This window comes from Trichomonas vaginalis, chromosome V (genome assembly GCF_026262505.1).
Source record: "Trichomonas vaginalis G3 chromosome V, whole genome shotgun sequence".
NCBI classification, from domain to species: domain Eukaryota; phylum Parabasalia; order Trichomonadida; family Trichomonadidae; genus Trichomonas; species Trichomonas vaginalis.
The window spans coordinates 6868303-6889373 of record NC_067207.1 but is presented as its reverse complement, the minus strand read 5'-3'; the positions used below and the strand labels follow the sequence as shown (position 1 = coordinate 6889373).

Here is a 21071-nt window from a genome sequence, read left to right as displayed (position 1 = left end):
TCTTCATTTAGCCTATTTTTGTGAATTTAAAGCCCCACTTCATTATAATGGGCATTATTGTATATATAGTGATTATGAGTTAAAGAGAAATTATATGAAAGAAGAAGATTTTTTCCAAAATCAAAGTTTTTTGTGAGAAATAAAGCAAAATTAATTTAATTAAGACTCAATGAAATAATAAAGTGTTAAACAAAGAAAAAAAGTATGTTTTTATGAATCATTTGAATGATTTTCATCTTCTTGTGTTTCTTGTTCTTCACTCTCCACAGGGAATGTTTCATCGGAAATTAAGTGTGGTTCTGTGTATGATCGTAATGTATTTTCTTGGTATTTCATGGCTGGAAGAGAACGTCCTTCTTGGATAAGGTATTGGTTAAGTTGTGCGATATCCGTTAATGATTTGTTTGTTAAATCGAGTTTTTCTTCACTTTCATTAACATGATTTCGAATAATTTCTGTAAGTCGTGTATCTTGAGCCAATGACTTGCTAAGCTTGTCAACATTTTGAGCTATGACGGAAAGGTCAATAGCTTGCTGCATAAACTCTGGCATTTTAGTATAAGCCACGTGATCTATTTCATTCTTTGAAATCCATTCGGTCATTCTTTGTAATTCGTCTAATGTAATATCGTGTGTTGGATGGATACCATGTGCATAGCAAAATCTGTATAATTCTTGATATGTTTGAACATTAATTTTGTTTTCTGGGATTTTAACCCTTGCACTTCTAGAATTTTCTTCCATTTCATTCAAAAATCCGTAAGAATTCGGTGAAATAAGATTGTTCTGAAAAAGCTCATTTATTTTTGCTGTTGCGGCTTGTTTAGGCTCTGAATATTCGTTCATTTCACCAATAGCATTTAAATATAATGTTTGTATGCCAAGAAGATATGGATCTTCCTCAGCAGTTTGCTTTTGTTGTTTCTTTAAAATTTGAGCTCGGGCTTCAGTCAAAGATGCTGGTGAAGATTGAATTAATGGCTCATTAAGATCACGTCCAACAAACGTAAGTCGGAAGTTATTGAAAAAATTGTCTAAATCGAACATAATGAATAGGAATTTAAGGGTCTCGAAAAATTAGTTAGGGGTATGATAATTCTATTCAATTTTATTTTTAATAAAATGCATGTCTATGATCAATATATATGCGAAACCCCTAATGAAGACACTGTATCTACCTATCACCCAGAGCAACATACAGTTTCCAACTGGGTCAGGCAATATTGCTCAAAAAATCCTTGGTTAATTCCTATCAATTCAGCGTTTATTAATGATAACTTCAATTTATATGGACTGAACAATGTCATTCAAAACTATCAAATCGCATTAGCCATTATAAAGGATAAAGATCCTAGTGATGAAATAGGGAATCTTGAAAATTATGAGGATGACGCAATAAATTTGTATCATTTAATACATCAGCGTTATTTATTAACGCCTGGAAGTATACATTTAGTTCAAGAAAAATATAATAAATGTGAATTTGGTAGATGTCCGAGAGTTAATTGTCATCATGCACGACTTATACCAATTGGCATATCTCCAAAGTGCAAATTCGCAAACATTAGATTGTTTTGCTTTTCTTGCAATGATGTTTACAATCCTCCACCAGATATTGTCTATGATGGAGCAGCTTTCGGTCCATACTTCCCTATGTTTTTTAAACAGGCAAGTACGTTCAATGTCAATAATTGCATCGCGAAAATGAAAAATTTGGAAATTTCATATATGGGAATCCCTATGGAATCAAATGATTATCTCAATAGATCTGCTGTTATTCATCCGATGCCACCAGAAAAGAAAGAAGAATCAAGCTCTTAATTCCCAGCTAAAAATATTTCTGTCTGTGATTAATTTATTATATAGAAACAATATGTGTAAGACTTATATTGAATGATATTTTATAAATCAATGTGATAATTTGCAATTAGAATGATATTGAAAAATAACTCAAAGATAACAGGTTATACATCAGATCATTATAAAGTATGTGTCTTTTTGGAGCATTGTAATATAATGTTAAAGAAAGATTAAATATATTCTTAAAAAATATATTCAAAATAATGTTAGAATTAAACTTGAATGCTTAATACGATAACACCTCGTCAAATCCCTTTTAATGATCTAAGGTCTTTTGCCTTCATATCATTAATTTCATGGTGAAATAATGAAATATTAAAAAAAGAAGGGGGTGAATTAATTTATATCAGGGGAAATTTTTATTTTGAAAAGGAATGCAAAGAATAAATCGGCAAAATACGATGCTTGAGAATTATTTGATTCCCTTAGCAGGTACTACACCCGAGGAAAGAATAGATTTTTATTGCAATCTTTTTAATCCTTACTCCGAAATTATTTATCAATTTCAAGCAGCACTACTGCTACATAACATTCCTCTTTATATACTGATCATCTTTTTAAGTATATTCTTTATATATATTACGTATTTAATAGAAGCTTCACCTTTTCCAACATTATTATTTTTCCTTTCTCTCATTCCATTGGCACAATTGGCGCGAGAATTAGGAAGTTCATCGATATTCAAGTCATTGATAATAGAATTACCGCAATTGCCAGCAGATGCACCAAATCGAATTAGAAACCTGGAAGAAATATTCGATTTACTTCATCCGCCATTTACATTCTTCTGGAGACTCGGTTTCTTTATATATAAGTCCATTTTATGTCCAAATTTAGTTGATACTTTTGCTCTCTTCCTTATCATCATAGGATTAGGAGTTTTACTGATGATAATCAGGATATGGGTAGTTCTCACAATATTTTTGGTCTTCGTTTTAGCGATGCCAACAATTTTGACGCGAAAGTTTGTTTATGATAATGTTATGTACCATTTGGGTCATCCATTCCCAGAACTTGAACATCAGAAGGAAGATTAATTCAAGTTTAATGATAAATTCAAAAAAAATAATTGTTATTTTGGAATTTGAATAGTTTTGTTAGTAAAAATTGTATAAATAATTTATCTAATCTAGACAGAAAGTTATTTTTTAACAATAATTTTAAATAATAAAAAATATATCAATAAAACATGTAATAATTAAGAAAAATTACTCTGGTTTCTCAGTATCTTTAGCTGTTGTATTATCTGTTTGTGTATCGTTTGATTTTTCGGGTGTATTTTCTTTGATTTCTTGTGATTTTGTTTCTTCTGATTTAGAAACACTTTGAAGAGTTGCCTGTTCTGGTAATTCTTCAAACGCTTCAACATTTCCAAGAAGAACGGATCTAACTTGTTCCGCTGATTGTTTTGCCGCAATGGAATTTCCTTTTAGAAATATAGATATGTTCGTTAACTGTAATATCAAGATGAGTGCATTGATCGATGAGTAAATCCACCTCTGGAAAATAGATGATAAAATCACAACTAGAATCCAAAGAATAAGAACAAGTGAATTTCCTATCCAAAAAATGTTAGAGTAACTTGGAGAAGGCATATCATCCTCTGCAGTTATATCAAATTTCAACATTGAATCTCCACCGCAGTTTAATGACCATTTGATTCCAACAAGATACTTGCCAAATGATTGTTTACATAGAATAAAATCTAATAACTCTAAAGTCAAAGAAATATAGTTGATTTTACAGAAAAATAATCCCCAAATCGAGGAAAATACGAGAGAAATCTTGATCAATGAGAACCACGATGAAGAGTTAGCTGTATTTTCTTTAAATTCGTCTTTAATAAGATCTTCTTGATCGTTTTCATGATGGATATTCCCTGATCCAGACATTTTTTATCAATAAAAAAATTTTCATCAAAACATCGAAGTCTTTACTTATCTTATTATGATATAAAAGTTGGAATAGAAACTAATTTTATGCTCAAATGTCCCGATAAATGATTGAAGTCATAATCGGAGTAAGTTTCTCAAGGTTCAAAGCATTAGCAACGAATATTCAATTGGAAAAACGTTAATGATGAAAAGATACATCACATGCTTGTCTGAATTTGTGCAATTTCAATTCTAAAGCAAAAATCGAATTAGATTGTATTACATTCTTCTTCTGAACTTTATTCCTGGAAAAATAGCAAGTATTCCAATAAACAGTATCATTTTTAAGGTAATTAAAAACAAAATTATATTAACTAACAAATGTTAAGTAGCTACTATTCTTTTTCGATATTAAATCGTTTAAGCAGTGCTTCATATTCTTCATCTTTTCCAAATATTTCATTATCATATTCGTTATGTAATGTTTTCCACGTATCGTCTACTTCATCACTTTCTGATATAGCTACATCTTCTGTTGGTACATCCTGGAAGTAATCTTGCTCAACCGAATCTAAATTTTGTTCTAAAACTGTCAATAAATCTATAAGTTTTTCAATTTTGTTATCAACTTCGTCAATTTGCGGAGGTTTATTAATTTGTACAGTTACATGAACAGCGCCTTTCCTAGGAGTGAGCTCTGAAATCTCTTCTATATTAACTTGTCGATAGAAATGCATTTTAAAAAAGTGACAAATAAACATCTTTTATTGTAGAATCTCTCCATCCTTATCTCCGAGATATCATCAGTATATGAAGTCGTTAAGCTTAACAGAACAATTACAGACTTCAAAATAATTATATCATTACATAGATTAGTCAAACCTACAAAATTCTAAATATATAAGTATATGCATTTGAACTCTCATGCTAGAAGATAATTCTAAAAAATTAGAGTTTCAAAACCAAATCAACCAAATATCTAACCAAAATCAGCTAAAAAAATCAAAAATACTAAAAATATATTTTTCTGAAATTGATATGCTAAGACATATTATATGTTTTAAACCAAAATTAAATAATAACTCGTCATTATTGCATACTAACCCATTGATGTGTTTTTCCTCAGATTATATTTTAAAAATCCCTACATTTTGTTCTTTAAAATTCTGATACTTATGAATAATTTAAATTGTTGATGCATATTTGCGATAAATTCTGTAAAACTTTTAGATCGCATTAGAAAGTATTGAAATGAGATAAAATAATACTTTTACAATTGGACATTGTGTAAAAAGTTAAATGAAGAGATGTATATCCGCATTTATCTTTTTCCAACTTCATCTTATTCAATGATATATTGCTCCATGTGAAAGAAGAAGTTTTGCTAATTCTGAATAATTACGCTTTTCTGCAATTTGGAGAACAGTTTCTCCAAATTCATTTATTTCATTGATATTTGCCCCATGTGAAATAAGAAATTCGGCTGTTTCTATATAATTTGACTTTGTTGCCATATAAAGAGGAGTAAACCCATTAACATCTTTTTTGTTGATATCAAGTCCATATGAAAGAAGAAGCTCGACTGTTTCTTTACAATTATGTCCTGCTGCAAGATGAAGAAATGTAAATCCCATATCATTTTTTTCATTGATATCTACACCATGTGAAATAAGAAGTTTGATTATTTCGTTACTACCTGCTTCTACTGCATGAGACATAGCAGTTGTTCCAAGTCCATCTTCTTCATAGATATTTGCACCATGTGAAATAAGAAATTCAGCTATTTCTTTGCTATTATTATCTGCAGCAAAATGAAGAGCGGTTCTTCCCAATCACCTTTTTCATTAATATTTGCACCAAGTGAAAGGAAGTATTCGCAAAGGGAAATAATATTAAATTCCGATGAATAAACAAAGCATTCATTAAAATTGTTTGTTTGGTCGAAATAAACTAAAAAGGAATCAAGATTATTATACCATCCACATTCCATTAAAAGTATCTTTATATTATACTCATTCATCAAGAATGTAACAAAATCAATATTGTGTGAAATAATTGCATATTCCATGCAGTCATAATCTGGTTTTTGATATTTCAGACATTCACTCATGATCTCTTGATTTCCTCCTAAAACTGATAATTCTAAACATCTTTGAGTTATTTCTGAGTTAAATTTCGTTCTTAATAACTTGAAACAATCAACTGCTCCATGATAACAACATAATTCAAGTAATGAATATCCTTTGCCAGTATATGGATATAATTTGCTTTTAAGTTTTTGATTTTTATCAAATCCATCTCTTTCCGTAAATATGATGAATGATTCAAGGTCATTATACATAATTGCCCTATAAATTGTATTTTCTGAATGAATATCGAGATTTTCTAAATCATGGTTTCCAAAAAAGCCAGATTTGTCTAATTTAATTCCATATTCTTTATAAAACAGAAAGTCTGGAACATAATATATATTAATGACCCCTTCCACATGATATTCATCATATATGAGTTTAGCAAGAGATAAATATGACTTTGTATAGCGATTATTAAATTGAATGATTCCTAAAATATCTTCCATAATATTTTTGGGGTGAAATTTCTTTGAATCAATTAAATTTGCTTTGATCATTTTGTAAATCTTGTTTAATTCTTCTTCATTATCCGTTTTTAGCTGATACAACGCATTGTATGAATCAATGTAGTATCCATAGATGCTTCGCAATTCACTGTATTTATTTGGGTGAATGTCTTGATCGGACATGAAAAATTTGAAAAATTAATGTCATATTTTTGCTTATCATATAATATATCTTTAAAATATATTAGCACAAAAAATTATATGTTAAACATGTGGAAAACGATGATCATAAAGATTTCGAATATAATTTATGAATTTTAATTAAGTTAATAGATATACAAAGTCACAATAGCAATAGCAAATCCGAATGTCATAAGATATTTGGCTTCAGAAAGTAAGTATATGCAAAAAATGAATGATTCCTGGCCTCTATAGTAAAAAATCATTCCATGAATTTGTCGTTTAGAAACTAGATAAAATGTAACTGTTAGTTCTTCTAGAATGGTGATCGTGGCACGAGATAGGAAGTGCAAAGCAATTTAATTAGTGTTTTCTAGCCTCACCATCATGAAGTTGTCCGATTGGAGTATCATCTAATAACTTCTGAGAAGAATATATACACAGGTATTGAACTATATATCTCGAAATTGACAAGATATTTTTCATGCAATACTTCTGATATCAAATATCCATTTACTACATAGAAAGTATCGATCTCCAAAATCCAAAAATATTGGTAACAATTATCCTAATCTCAACTCTAAATTATTTGTTTATTCTTATCTTGTAAACATTTCAATCTTCACAAAATTTGAGAATCTGACACACAAAAAAAAATCGTTTGCAAGCATTCAAATTTTCAGAACTTTTAACGTTCATGAAAATTAGAATTTGCAAACGATTAAAGAAATTATTTGCAATTTGGACGGAGCTTGCCTACGGCCAAATTGCAAATAATTTTTTAAATTATTGATTGCACTCCATTTCCATTTATTTCTAGTGTAATCTGGCAAAATTCAATGGAACATAGTTTAAATATTTAAGTTTACTTTAAATTTTGAAGTAAAAATTTTTTATTGATTTGAGACTCTTTTTGTCTCTCTTTGTTCTTTTTCGATTGCGATGTGCAGCTCCTTTATGAATTCAGAGTATTGTAAGGGAATTTTGAACCGAGATTGTGAAAAAGCGAGAGTTGGAAGTCTTCTCAACTGTCTTCCAGACAATCCTTCAGCTTCTTCTGCTGCATTGTACAACTCGATTGATTCACCAAATGTTGCACCAATGTCAGAAGAAGATCCTTTGAAGATCTTTATTGACTCAAAGTCCATGATGACAGAGTTCATCATTAAGACTGCCTTTGATGTCAATTCATTGATACAATCCATGAAAATGTTGTATCTTGCTTCGATCGAAGGAGGACCAACGTATTGTTTGATATCTGATCTTGAAAGGAACGCGAGATCGATGCATTCGGTTAAATTCGATGTCGCCATGATCATGATATTCTCACATTTCCTGAGTTGGTCGATCTGTGTCAATAAGGCATTGACAACACGAATTGCATCGCTTGGATCAGCTCCGTTCATCGAACTTTGTCTGGCTGTTGCGATACTTTCGACTTCATCGATGAGAACGAAGACAAGAGTGGTCGAATCAGCGGCCAACATGTGGATTCTGTCGAAGAGTTTCTTCACCATCTTGCCTGACTCTGCGAACCACTTGGAAAACAAGGAATGAGTGTTCACTTCCAAGAGCATTCCGCGGCTGAACCTTTCTGAGAGTCTGATCGCGAGTTTATGGGCCAAACCTCTGCAGATCGTGGTCTTGCCTGTACCTGGTGGTCCGTAGAGTAATATGATCCTGTTGCATGTAACGATGTCCGATGAAATGCCATGGTCGGCAAAAGTAAGTGAAGTTTCCATGAAATGGATCAGCATCTCTTTAACGCTGTCGTCTGCATCACCAAGGATGATGGAATCCCAGAGTTTGGCGTAGTTTGCCGATGGTAGAATGGTCTGTGTTGATAGGGACAAAACTTCATCTTCATTTTCGATCTTATCTTCAAAGGATTTGGAGTAATTGAGCTTGTAAACGTGGACTTGGGCTGGATATCCTGTGCCTGATACTTGTAATGACTCAACGGCATACATATACATAGAGTTCGGAAATGGAATCGACTGAATGCTGAGTTGTTTGGCTTCAAATACACTTAGATTGGTAGCAGCAATCTGCTCGATCACTTGTTTCATCTCTGGAGCAGTAACATTGGTTACTTCAGTCAGTTGGACTTCAATATGCATTTTAAAAATTTTTACTAATCAACGTGATGTGTGTAATCGTTTTCCCCTCAATTTTCTACTTCCCCACTTCCCTCTTACAACATATAGTTTTGATAAGGTAAAAATGTATGTGATAATATGTTTGAGCATTTTGTTGAACTAAAAATGATTTTTATCTAGATTTAAAAAATTATATTTTCCTAAGAGCAATATATTTCCAATACTATGTAATGGTTGTATTAGATTAGGTGAAATATTATCATGTGCTTGCTAGAAAATCCATAATTCTTTAGTGTTTCCGATCTAATTTGATATTGAAATGGAAGAAGACTACAAACTAAATGGAACACCAGTAGATAAGGTGGATGTGACAATGAAAATGCAGGATTTAGATATATATCAGAAATTCAATCAAAAATTTGAAGAAGCCAAGAATATTTTGCAAGAAAATTCAAATCCAGAAGAAATCATCGATGAATTATATGAATTAAAGGCATTTTGTAAATATCATTTTTCAACAAAAGAAAATAAATTCGATTTTGAATCAATTATACCAGAAATTATGCAAATAATTACAAATACAGAGCCAGAAATAGCTATAATCTGGCTACAAATATTGATTGAGTTTGATTCACGATACCATTCATTAATTTCAAAATATACCAATAATTTTTTATACGAATTTCCAAAACATCTACTTGAAACTCAAAATATAGACCAAGAATATATGAAACCTCTTCTTAAATCAATGATTTCTGGTATAAAAAATTATGATTCAGAAAATCCACAAGAAACATTCAATTTCAACTTGATACCGATTAATTTTGATGATGATATTGAGATATCTTTCTTAATGCATTATTTAGAACTTATAGAAATTCTTTTCCAAAAAAATTGGGAAATTTCAATAGAAATTGGTGAAATAATAACAAATATTGTTAGTATATATGATACTTTCAAGTCTGTAAGCATTGAATCTGACGATTACCTTTTTTATGATGTTTGTTACACAATTATTCAAATTTTATTTTGCAGAGTGAAGAAAAACCCTGAAATCATGGTCAACGAACAGATCATTAATATTCTTCATGAAATATGTAACAAATACTTCTTTAATGATGAAACTCCAAAAAATATTTTAATTATTCAAATTATTTTGTCATTATTTGTTGAAATGATGCGTATTGACGTAGAATTATCATGTGATATTCTTCCTGATCTTGTTTTGCTTGATGAACTTGTTGAACTTTTCATTTTCATGAATGAACAAGTTCAGAGACTTGTTTTATTTATTTTTCTTCATTTGATAAGACAAAAACCAGAATTTATTAACAATGACCAAGTGCAGAGACTTATTTTGTATGTTTTGCCGCTTTTTGACATTATCATTAATTTTGATTTGAAAAAGTCATATTTACTTATTGTCTGTGAGCTTGCAAAGAACTGGAGTGTTAATGATACCTTTGTTTCTCAAATAATTCTTGGAGATTCTGAAAATAAAAATATTTTCATTGAATTCCTTCCTGAATTGATTGACATGGGAATTCCTGAGATAACTAAAGAATCAATACAGATTGCTTCGATAGCAATTCAAAGGAAACCGGAAATGATCGAATATTTTCAGAATCTTTTCCAAGAATGCCTTGAAAATGATAGAGATGACTTAGATCAGTTAAGAGAAGCTCTTGGATTTGAATAACTTTATTGTAATGTTATGAATAAATTGTTTTTATTAAATATTTTTGTAAATCTCTTCATTTCCCATTTAGAATTGACAGTCTTTACAATGCCATCATAAATGTCCATGTATTTTCTATATTTAATGAATTGAATCAGAATTCAAATGAAATGTAAGTTAAATTATCGGAAGAATGGATGAATCAAATTTGTATCTTGAAAGTATTATGTGTTCTGTTGGAAAATCATCAATTGAGTGTTATCTGATCCAAAAAACAAGGTATCAAAACTCTATCGTACTACAACAAGGAATCATCAACTGAAATCAATTCAAAGTTATTATTCTAATAGATTTCTAAGTCGTTCAATTTCGTTGTTATTTTATAATCTCCTCATTCAAAATTTGAATGCTCTAACGTCCTGAAATTTCGTTCAAAAATTTATTTGAATGGATGAAATAAAGAGCAATATTGCTGGTGCAACCAAGAGAATTATCGATGATTTAACCAAGCTTGAGGTCATGCCTGAAGAAAGAGAGAAAATAAACAAAGATGGAATAAGAGAACAGCTTGATAACATGTTATCACAACAAAATCAAATGCAACTGAACGCTTTACTACGATGGGCTAAGATACAAAAGGAGAAATGTAAAGATTTCGATGATGAATTAAAGACAAGAAAAGCAGACGCCGATAAAGCTTTAAATGATACCGTAAATTCTGGTCTTCGATCCTTATTTTCATCAATGGATCAGTGGAGCAACAATTTAAACAATGCTCGCCAGAATTTTGACAATATGTCAGTGAAATTCATGAATATGTTTGAACTTTTAAAGGACAATCAGAATATTTCTACCGACTCATATTCTAGTATAACGATTCCTACACTCAAAATTGAAACAAAAATCTTCAATAACGAAGAAATGGTAAAATTGCCAATAGAAGAGCAGTTAGTTCATCTTAAAACGAGAGAGCAATACTACTTACAGATTATTTCATCTGCACAGAAGCTAGTCTTACAAACAAGAATGGATTACGAAGCTTTAAACAACACTCATATTAAACTTCAAAATGAGTTTAATGATCTAACGATAAATTGTCAACAATTAGAATTAAAATTAGAAGATCAAACAGAAAAGGCAAATGAATACTATAAATCTGTTGAAAGACTGAAATATCTTTCTAAGAGTCGCGAATTGAAAAAAGGTGATTCGTTTGAAATACCAAAGCCAGTAATTCCTCTTGAACTAACATCAGATACTATTTTTAATAACGAACAAGAAGAAATTTCCCAAAATAATGAAAATTACGAAAATGAAGACATCGAAAACCTTGAAGAAGAAGCAGAAGGTGAAAATATCAATGAGAATGAAGAAGAGATGGCAAACGATGAAGAATTACGAGAAAATGAAAATGAAAATCCAGAAGAACAAGAAAATGAACAAGTAATAGATATCACAGAAGATAACCAAAATACAGTAACTAGTAATATCTCAAACAAAGTAAATCAGAAAATTCAAAATAATAATTCAAAAATTTTAACTAAAAAGAACCAAAAACAAGTTGTTTCTTCATCAAGTAACAAGAACTCTGCATCAACATCGTCAAAACAATTAGTTACATCGAATAATAATCAGAAAACTGCTTCTTCTTCAGCAAAGCAAATTCAAACGAATAAATCTGCCAATACTTCTAAGAAATCAATGAATTCGAATAAATCTTCGACATCAAACAACAGTAATAACTCTAATTCTAAAAATTCTGCCACAAACAGTCATAAATCTCTGAATTACGCATCTGTCTCTGCAAAATCTCTTTTATCCCAAGGAGTTGATCAACAAAATTCACAAAATAACCAACAAGTTACAACAATTGTCCAAAATGTCGAACTTAAGCCAACAGAAGTCATTGTAGATCGTGCAGATTACTCTGATCAATCAATTCAAACTGATTTGACTTCAAAAATCATTAATTCAAGCATTGAAAAGTCAGAAAAATATGAAAAACTTGAAAAGAACAATCCAGAGATTTTATCTCCAAATTATGTTCAAAATCTCAAGAATTCATTGACAGATCAGCTCAAATTATCCATAACTCAGACACTAAAGAAGGAAATTGAGTCAAAAATTGCTGAAGAAAGAAAATCTGTTTCATTCCCAGAAATTAATAATAAAACTCCATCACAAACAGAGAATTCGCATAGTTCTATTATGGATTCTCCATTATCTCATGATCAATACGATGTAAACTCAAATTATCAAAAATTAAATCTTCAAAAGAAGGTAAATGAACCATTAGATCCATTAGATGCTTATAGGTCACCTCGTTTCCAAGTAAATAAGAGCGAAACGATTGAAAACGAGTCGCCACAGACAGAACATCACAACAGGAGAAACAAACAAATTGATTTGAAGCAACAGAAATCGCTGAGAAGAATTGTTCAGCCAAATGCGTCACCAAGGATCTACAGACCTGGAATGAACAATATAAGAGGTTCTAAAGCTATCATGGAATACATTGCTCAAGAAAACTCTAAACAAAGGCAAGAATTCCTTGCTAGATCTAATCCTTTCCAAGTTTTCAAACTCAACGCATAATTTATTTATATTTTTTTGTTTTGTATTTTTAAACCATTTTGTTATTTTATTTTCATTGCTTCGATATCAATATATTATTGATTATTTGCTTTGTTATCAACAAATGTCATAGCTTCGTTTAAATGCTCTTTCTATTAATTGATATTGGAGACTCAAAATTTAGATATATTATGTAAATGATGTATTTGATTTATTTTACCATGAGATTAACTAAACTATAACTGGTTAGTCTCAATAAAAGAAGTATTGTATGTTAAGTTGGCATAAATTCACTTTAATCATTATAATGGAATCAATACCTCTATGATATAAGTCTGGCTTTTCATCAATCATTGTTATGTCCATTTAAAAGTTATATGAATGATTGATAAGATATTAGCTCAGAACAAGTGAATAAAGTTCTTCTACTCTATTTTGTATCTTATCATGATGTTGTGTATATAGAAAAATAACTTATTAATGATTATATAAAAACATTGCATTTTTAATGAAATAAAAACTAACAACATAACACATAAAACTTATATAGAATGAAAGATAATTACTGAACAAAATTCTTTTGGGCTAGTATAGGATTCAGATCGGTCCTTTGTGAAGCACCAGCATTATAAATTTTGTACTTAAGAGTTTTATCAATTTGGAATTGTGGCTGGACAGGCTCTGGGAAAACATAAGGTTCTAACTTTGAAATGATGGGCGTTCTTTTAACTAAGTCTCGCTGCATTTCAATATTTAAGTTGATATTGCTCAGAATATCAACTGGAGAATAAAATGTAGGATGTTGCTCTGCGTTAATTTCGAGAGTTTTTTGATCAAGCGAGAGTTCAGAAACTCCTTTATCTGTAGGAAATTCTACGAAGATTGCAGGGAGCTGAACAGATCCTGATGGTCTGATCTTTGTCTGGTTTCTTTCGACTAAGGATCGATATAAGAGATATGCTTTGAGTTTTCTAATAACACTTTCCTTTAGTTGTTCGCATCTGTTACATAGTTCTTGATCTTCTTGAGGTATTTGGGGAACTTTTTGTATGAAACCTTGTTTTGCGTAATAAATATTTTTTGATTCTTTTGTAATCAATCCTGCTGCTAAAAATACATTCAAAACATCGTATACTCTTCTTCTAGTTGTTTTTTCGTTACCCATTTCGGATCCTTTACAATTTTGGATCACAAGATCGGCAACTTCGGAAAAAGTAGTTGATTGTTTTGTTCGAATAATATTTAGGATTGATGCTGATAAGCTGTTTAATGTGACTGACTTATTACTTGAATAATGCGTGTCTGGGAACATATTTCTTAGCAAGATTTTAAATCTTTAAACGTACATATTGAAAATTAATGTAATTTTATCAATTGAATGCGCAAATGTAAATTTACGCTATTTATTTATAATTCAGAATATATCAGTTCTTGCATATATGAATTTCGGAGATTTCTATGTATTGATTTGGATTACAAACAGAACCAAAACAATCGAATGCAATTGAAAAGCCATTTTATTTATACCATGTGGATGAATGGTTCCAAAAATAGGATCCATAATGGCAGTTGAGAAAAGAAACACCTTCATTTAGGATAATGTTTTAAATTTGTCTAATTTGGACTATGCAATTATGAATTATTGGATATGAAGTTCAGAAATGTGCATTTACTAGGCCAATAGAAGAGATATGAAATTTAATATTGATTTGATTTTTTATTGTTTAAGAGAAATTTGATGAAAAATAGATGCAGTAGACGGATGAGATGAATTTGTATAGACGATTCATTTAAATTAAAAAATATATAAAATTACAAAGAAAAAAAGATAAGAAAATGAATGATGAAACAAGTCAAGAACTACTTAGAGGACATTTTCTCTGATTGCCTGTAAAGCAATCTTTGAAAGCGAGTATAAATCGTTTTCATCAGATTGGAAAGCTTCAATTACAGCTTCTCCAACGTCTACAGCTTTTGGAAGATGAAGGATTGTTGGTACGCAATAAAGGAAGGAAATTCCTGTTAAATAAGATAAAAATGAAATAATATTTCCAGAAGCGATTCCAATGATCAAAATATCAGCGCAGTCGCAGAAAGGAAGGTATTTGCAGAAAGAAGTGCAGAAAATTGAATACAATGTGTCATATTTCGGAGGACCTTTAGAACGAACGAGATCCAGGGTCAAAGGTGAAAATCTGCTGACTACCTGATTGAAAACAACTGCTGTATTTTGAATGTATTCTTGGCCGCCCGTCAAAAACATTCTTGCTTCGGCTTTTTCGAGAAGAACGATGACTGACCAGTAGATTGCTGCTTCTAAGGCTTCCTGGCTCATGATCATGTTCTCGCCAACGATGAATGAATATGTTCCGTCAGAATTTTTAATCATTTTTCTCGTAAACATGGCGAGGAAGACTCTAATCATGTAAATTAAATCCAATCTGTATGAATGAAGCTCATAGAATGTCTGGCAAAGAGACATCAGTACGTTAAAGGCTAATTTCAAAATTTGACGATCTGGAATTACGGTAAAAAACAATTGTTTCTTGAAATTGATGTCCTTTTGTACTGAATTTTTGTTGGAGTTGAATTGTTTGCAACGGTTAAGCTGTGATTGCTTCAAATTTGTCCATTGTTTTTTAATTGTCTCGTAATAGCCAGAAATAACTGGATTAAGTTGTGGTAAATTGCCTATGTATGCAAGTTTGCACCATATTTTGGCTCTGTGAGAAGCAGGAATCTTATTATGTAAAACGAATTGAGAAAGATTTTCATTACTTTGAAGCGCTTCCTCAAATGTGAGATTGCATTGCTGTCCTCCGCAATCTTCTGTAAGTTTTTCGAGGGCTTCGCTGTTGTAATTTTCGATTTGTTGAAAATCGATTGGAGACATTTCATTTTGACGAGGGTTGAGTTGTTGCTTGCATGATTCTATCTGTTTGACGATCGGTTTCATCTTTCTAATGATTTTATAGTAGCCAGGAAGATCTTGCTCTATTACTGAAAGATTTTTAATGAATTCTTCATGAAAATGTATAAACTGGTCCTTACTTGAGAAGTTTATTGTGATACCTGGGTCTTGTGTAATGTCATGGAAGCAGAATCTTGGGGGTTCGTTCATAATCGTGAAAGAATTATAGAAAGAAAGGTCGAAATAGTGATGTCCGTTGATAATTACGTATGGTTGTGTCAGAATGTTAACAAAAAATCGATTATTCACATGAGGAGGATCACTATTTACTTCGGATTCTCTGAGATACATGCAAAAGGCAAAACCTGTTTGAACTATTTTGAGCACACCAGAGACCTTCTCACGACCAAACATAAATAATGAACAGTTCTCGTATTCTGCTGATAATTCCTTGATTTCCATAAAATTTGGCAGAAATTTTATATTCGATAGATAAAACATGAATAATCATGCAATACCTCAATATCAGAGTATCTTGAATGTGAAACATCTTATTTTTAGCTTTTACAGCCAGAGGACCAAGAAAAGACCATCAGATCTCTCATTAATGTTCATCAAATGTATATGCTATTTTATTTTCATCAAAATGATTGGTCGATCATAATAAATATAATTATTTTCTTGGACTCTGTTTTATACCATTTCCGGTAAATGAAATCGAATTATCGAGAGTATGATCTTTTTTTAGAGCTTTCATGAGTAATATTATTTGTTGCATATTTATTTTAGGTATTGTCGTAAAATGTTAATACAAAAGAACATGTTCAAATTGCTGGATTATTCAGATGTGAGATAATGTTAATTTATGGAGGCAAATGAAAGCATATCATTATCTGGTTTCATTCAATAAAGAGTTTTTCTAAAACGTCGAATGTGGTGGTAAATTGAATAAGAATCTTAAATTTTTCGAGAAGGTTCAGAGATAATTAAGATGTTACATTACGAAGAGTTATAAACCAATTGATTCTTCAGAAATCAATCGAGAAAAATTTGTCACTTTTGAATGAGTAAGATTGAGAAACTAGTTGAGCATGTCAGAAAAATTACTAACGAAACCATGATCTATGCATATGAACTCACTGATGAAACTCTAGACAAAGCAAAAAACACATTACAATATGCGAAAAAAGTTCAAGATTCGATTTCACAAGCATTACTAAATGAGCCAAATGCTGAAATTGATGGACAAGATGCTTTTATTGTTGTTTCCGTAAGTATCCTCCCTCAATTAAACAATGCTGTCAAAGAATTAGAAGATGCGATTCAAAATTATAATCCTAATAGTGAACAAGTAAATGAAGAAGTTGTTGCTGACCAACAAGTTGATGACGAGCTTGATAATTTATTCAAGCGCGATATTACTTTCGACAAGGAAGAATAAGGAATTTTTCGTAAATATTATTAATAGAAATTATACACATATCTCTAATCTTAGAGATTCCCATATACATTTCGTTCTATTTTTCTACCTGTTATGACCAATAAGATATTAATGTTATTTTATATAAATTCTAGTTGTAAACCCTATTACTGTTTATGTCTTACTTAGAATTCATTTATTTTAACAATTTTCTAAAATCACAATGTAACGTTTTAAATCTATTCAAAATAAAGAGCATTCAATGTGTTTGGAAAATTTTATATTGATTTTTCATGCTTGTGCCCATTAATTTATAGTAAAATGCATGAAATTGAATTTCATTTGTGTTTGAAAGATTAATTTATATGAATAAAAAGGCTATAACCTAGTGAACTTACATGAAGTAATTGATGCAAATCAGAGATAATAATATCATTTCAAATATAACTGCAATGACTAATTGGAGAATGGGGAGCTACTATAGTCATACTGGTTATTGTTCTTCTATATGCAATTGCCATGATCTCTTCAAGTTCTAACATAAATTACAAATCATATCATTTTCAAGAAAAAAACAAGATTACTTCAAATCCGAATATGCCACATTCCTCAATTACGAGCATTACTATACTGTTTAATGTTTTTTTAAACAATTGATTGCAATTGGTCTAATTTTCAGAAGAAAAGTAATTAGCAGTTCAAGTATGTGGTCAATATGGCAAATAGCAATGGAACACTAATAAGCATCTAGTAATCGCAATCATTACCAACTTTTAACAAATTCTCTCCAGAAATATCATGTTTGTTATTGCATTTATAGTAACATTATATAAACGTTAAGGAAGATAGTATGTTTGATAAAAAATAAGCTATTTTTGGTCACTCTTACGATAGAAAAAAAATTGAATAAGCCTTTCAATAAATCTGTACATTTACGATAACTAACAAACCCGATTTATCGCAATTAAAATCTTTTTTCTTTTGACGAATTGATTTCTAATTTAGATTATTTTTCTCCAAAATTTTGACAGGAGCTTAAAAATTGAAATAATCATTTCATTTTTCAACAATGATGAATATTGTCGATACATTTATGAAAAGACATACAGTATGCGATTTCACTGGTCCATTGCCAGAGGATAAGCAGAAGGTGCTTGAGCAAATCATAGAAAATGTTAATAAAATCACACCTCCCCATAAAACCAACGTAAAATTAGCTTTAACCGAACCAGGCATTGGTACCAATGATGCTATGTTAAATGAAGCTGGATGGATTGTTCAACTTATTCCAGAAAGCGCCGATAATACTCCAGATCTTGAGAAATATCAAATTGATGGCACATTCTTAGCATCATTAGCCGTAATGGAACTATTCCGTCATGACATTGGCACATGCTGGGTTGCAGGAACATATAATCGTCAACTTACAGAAAGTAGATTCCCAGGCTATAAAATTTACTGCGTAGTTTCTTATGGACTTGCTGCTCCTGTGACTAGAAAAGGACATCACGACAAGCCAAGAACAAGATTTGAAATGAGTCAATTATTCTACGATTTAAAGAAGAAGTCCCCAATTACTGATGAAACTGGAACCAGAAAGACCTTGTTAGAATGTCTTCGTTGGCTTCCATCAGGAATGAACAGCCAATCGTGGCGTTTAGCAGTAGATTTTGAAAACGGAATATTCAAAGTTTACAATAACTCTGGAACTTACCCCAGAGCTTTTCTTAATGTTGGAATTATGCTCTCTGGCTTCTATTTCTCCTTTGATGGAAAATGCACTTTTACTGTTTCTCCAAATGAAGAAGAATACCCAACTGGCGGAAAGTATTACTGCATTGTCAATGTTGATCCTTCTCTTATCCAGTAAAAAGTTTATTCATTAATTTTTTTATTCAAATATTTTGATATTAATTTGTTAATGAAGGATATTTAGAAAAGCCTCTTCTTCTATAGTCAATAGTGAATTCCTCATATGTTTATTGAAGAATCAAAAATTTAAAATCACATTCTCAAGAAGTAACATACAAATAGAGATAAGACATAAAGACAAGCAGGATGATAAAAAGTTAGAGAGAAGATGAAAAAAAAAAAGAGAAAAATAATGTTCATAATTTGCATAGGTGGATAATTATTTTGTGTTGTCATTGACCAGAGGCTGGAATAGACCCAAAGAGCTAGTGTTGCTGCTGAAAGTCCGATTATTTATTTAGATTTTTTTTATTAAAACCAAATACTTCTCCCAAAATTCTAATTTATCGGCCAGAATCGACTGACTTAAACATGTTCATTATGTTAAATGTCAACTGACTCTTAACAAAGTTCGAAGCTATGTTTTCCTCCAAAGTTCAAATTGAAAAGGAAAGAAAAAAAAAATCAGATGAGCGACAAAACAGTGACAATTGCCGACTTCCAGGCACTTCAAGAGCAAGTAATTCAACTCAAAACAGAGAACATTGAGCTCAAAGATCAAATTGAAGCCGCTAAGAAGAGGTCAACTATGAGTGGACAACAAATTTGTGAAGCATTGAAGAATGATAATCTTCAACTTCGTGTTACAATTAACCAAGTCATGAAAGAAAGAGATGTCATTCTAGAAAAGCTAAAGCGAGTCTCAATTATTCAATTTTTGCAACATCAAAATCTTACAGAAGCTTCGAAGATTCCAGATGTTCAATCAATGCCTCAACAAGTACAGCCAATAGCGAATGAAGTATTAGATCTCATGGAAGATGTAAAAAGGCAAATATTTCGAAGAGCATTTCTCGATACTCAAGTAAACGAGCTTAGTAAGAAGACAAAAACATTAGGAAGAGTAGGAGAACAATTACAAACGCAAATCAATGAGCTCAGAGAGAAGCAAAAGAGCGAAATGGCAGCTTTAGATTCTTCTCGTGATCAATTACAAACATTAGAACTAGAAACGACAAAACTTCGAGATTCAATTTCTGCAGCTACTATGCCAAGGCAAACTCAGCTTACTCAAGACGATTTGAAAGTTTTGAAGAAAAAAGTAACTAACCTCGAAGAAACAATACAAACGATGAAGACAGAGCAGGCAGCAATCATTGGTGACTTGGAAGCTAAGATAGCTGAATATGATAGAAATATTGAAGACGCAAATGCAGCAAAATCAGTTATTACAAAGAAGATGCAGCAAAAAATCAGCGCAATACAAAACGAAATTAATAAACGAAGTGGAATTGTTGTCCAATCTACGAAATCTGGTTCTAGAGCAGATTCTGCTTCATTATTTATGAAATCAAAGGAATTAATCGATGAAATTGCGAAATTACAAGAGAAGAATTGGGAACTTGAAGAAAGAGTTGCTTTCTCCCGTAATTCCCTCAAAATGATGGCAGATGAAATCATTAAAAACAGATACGGAAAAGGACTTGATCCAAAGAACAAAGATATGTATAATAAGTCACATCAGATCATTTTACGTATTGCTGAGATCGATAGACTCATGAAAGAAGCGTCTAAATAAGAAATTTAGAAAAATCTTCTTTCAACCATTTAATTTTCAAATGAAAAGACTCAAATCTGTATTTTTTCATATTAACAGTTATAAATATTTGTTTATTTTAGATTTTTACAAAATACAAAAGAAATTCAATTTTTTTGCATGCTTTATATTCCATTAAGCACTAAAACTGACTGAAATGGTGCTTGAAGTTTGTAAGAATGCATGATTTCATGATAAATGCATTATACATATATAACGTTATATCGAAATATCATTGCGATACATAAACCCTAACGCATACACTTCAATTGGGTAATGAACATCGTTATTTAGATAACTTTGTTATTAATCAGTATATTAAATAATTTTGAACATTTATATTGTAAGCAATTCTAATGCATATCATTAAGTAGTCTTACATAAAACTG

General features: G+C 30.9%; 14 protein-coding genes across 14 annotated transcripts; 6 read left to right on the top strand and 8 right to left on the bottom strand.

Annotated features, from left to right (window-relative positions):
• Positions 1-85: 85 nt before the first annotated feature.
• Positions 86-1047, bottom strand: TVAGG3_0291270 (uncharacterized protein; the record flags this gene model as incomplete). Its single annotated transcript, XM_001583893.1, has 1 exon — positions 211-1047. The coding sequence occupies one exon, from the start codon at positions 1045-1047 to the stop codon at positions 211-213; it is 837 nt and encodes a 278-aa protein (XP_001583943.1).
• Positions 1048-1109: 62 nt separating this feature from the next.
• Positions 1110-1836, top strand: TVAGG3_0291260 (protein kinase regulator protein; the record flags this gene model as incomplete). The annotated part of the gene is made up of 1 exon (XM_001583894.1): positions 1123-1821. The coding sequence occupies one exon, from the start codon at positions 1123-1125 to the stop codon at positions 1819-1821; it is 699 nt and encodes a 232-aa protein (XP_001583944.1).
• A 1232-nt stretch (positions 1837-3068) lies between these two features.
• TVAGG3_0291250 (Golgi APPARATUS membrane protein TVP23 family) lies at positions 3069-3752 on the bottom strand (the record flags this gene model as incomplete). The annotated part of the gene is made up of 1 exon (XM_001583895.1): positions 3069-3752. One exon carries the CDS (start codon positions 3750-3752, stop codon positions 3069-3071), a length of 684 nt encoding a protein of 227 aa, XP_001583945.1.
• An 84-nt stretch (positions 3753-3836) lies between these two features.
• TVAGG3_0291240 (uncharacterized protein) lies at positions 3837-4706 on the bottom strand (the record flags this gene model as incomplete). Its single annotated transcript, XM_001583896.1, has 1 exon — positions 4130-4471. One exon carries the CDS (start codon positions 4469-4471, stop codon positions 4130-4132), a length of 342 nt encoding a protein of 113 aa, XP_001583946.1.
• Positions 4707-5080: 374 nt separating this feature from the next.
• TVAGG3_0291230 (Ankyrin repeat family) lies at positions 5081-5452 on the bottom strand (the record flags this gene model as incomplete). The annotated part of the gene is made up of 1 exon (XM_001583897.1): positions 5081-5452. One exon carries the CDS (start codon positions 5450-5452, stop codon positions 5081-5083), a length of 372 nt encoding a protein of 123 aa, XP_001583947.1.
• A 62-nt stretch (positions 5453-5514) lies between these two features.
• On the bottom strand, positions 5515-6495 carry TVAGG3_0291220 (protein of unknown function (DUF3447); the record flags this gene model as incomplete). Its single annotated transcript, XM_001583898.1, has 1 exon — positions 5515-6495. One exon carries the CDS (start codon positions 6493-6495, stop codon positions 5515-5517), a length of 981 nt encoding a protein of 326 aa, XP_001583948.1.
• An 890-nt stretch (positions 6496-7385) lies between these two features.
• TVAGG3_0291210 (homologous recombination) lies at positions 7386-8612 on the bottom strand (the record flags this gene model as incomplete). Its single annotated transcript, XM_001583899.1, has 1 exon — positions 7386-8612. One exon carries the CDS (start codon positions 8610-8612, stop codon positions 7386-7388), a length of 1227 nt encoding a protein of 408 aa, XP_001583949.1.
• A 143-nt stretch (positions 8613-8755) lies between these two features.
• On the top strand, positions 8756-10491 carry TVAGG3_0291200 (armadillo (ARM) repeat-containing protein family; the record flags this gene model as incomplete). Its single annotated transcript, XM_001583900.1, has 1 exon — positions 8911-10290. One exon carries the CDS (start codon positions 8911-8913, stop codon positions 10288-10290), a length of 1380 nt encoding a protein of 459 aa, XP_001583950.1.
• Positions 10492-10550: 59 nt separating this feature from the next.
• TVAGG3_0291190 (uncharacterized protein) lies at positions 10551-12864 on the top strand (the record flags this gene model as incomplete). The annotated part of the gene is made up of 1 exon (XM_001583901.1): positions 10717-12864. One exon carries the CDS (start codon positions 10717-10719, stop codon positions 12862-12864), a length of 2148 nt encoding a protein of 715 aa, XP_001583951.1.
• A 469-nt stretch (positions 12865-13333) lies between these two features.
• Positions 13334-14402, bottom strand: TVAGG3_0291180 (cell cycle; the record flags this gene model as incomplete). The annotated part of the gene is made up of 1 exon (XM_001583902.2): positions 13406-14008. The coding sequence occupies one exon, from the start codon at positions 14006-14008 to the stop codon at positions 13406-13408; it is 603 nt and encodes a 200-aa protein (XP_001583952.1).
• Positions 14403-14499: 97 nt separating this feature from the next.
• TVAGG3_0291170 (Rab-GTPase-TBC domain family) lies at positions 14500-16204 on the bottom strand (the record flags this gene model as incomplete). The annotated part of the gene is made up of 1 exon (XM_001583903.2): positions 14708-15964. The coding sequence occupies one exon, from the start codon at positions 15962-15964 to the stop codon at positions 14708-14710; it is 1257 nt and encodes a 418-aa protein (XP_001583953.2).
• A 612-nt stretch (positions 16205-16816) lies between these two features.
• On the top strand, positions 16817-17362 carry TVAGG3_0291160 (uncharacterized protein; the record flags this gene model as incomplete). The annotated part of the gene is made up of 1 exon (XM_001583904.1): positions 16818-17195. One exon carries the CDS (start codon positions 16818-16820, stop codon positions 17193-17195), a length of 378 nt encoding a protein of 125 aa, XP_001583954.1.
• An 881-nt stretch (positions 17363-18243) lies between these two features.
• On the top strand, positions 18244-19044 carry TVAGG3_0291150 (putative TM nitroreductase family; the record flags this gene model as incomplete). The annotated part of the gene is made up of 1 exon (XM_001583905.1): positions 18244-19044. The coding sequence occupies one exon, from the start codon at positions 18244-18246 to the stop codon at positions 19042-19044; it is 801 nt and encodes a 266-aa protein (XP_001583955.1).
• Positions 19045-19554: 510 nt separating this feature from the next.
• On the top strand, positions 19555-20664 carry TVAGG3_0291140 (uncharacterized protein; the record flags this gene model as incomplete). Its single annotated transcript, XM_001583906.1, has 1 exon — positions 19555-20664. One exon carries the CDS (start codon positions 19555-19557, stop codon positions 20662-20664), a length of 1110 nt encoding a protein of 369 aa, XP_001583956.1.
• Positions 20665-21071: the final 407 nt, after the last annotated feature.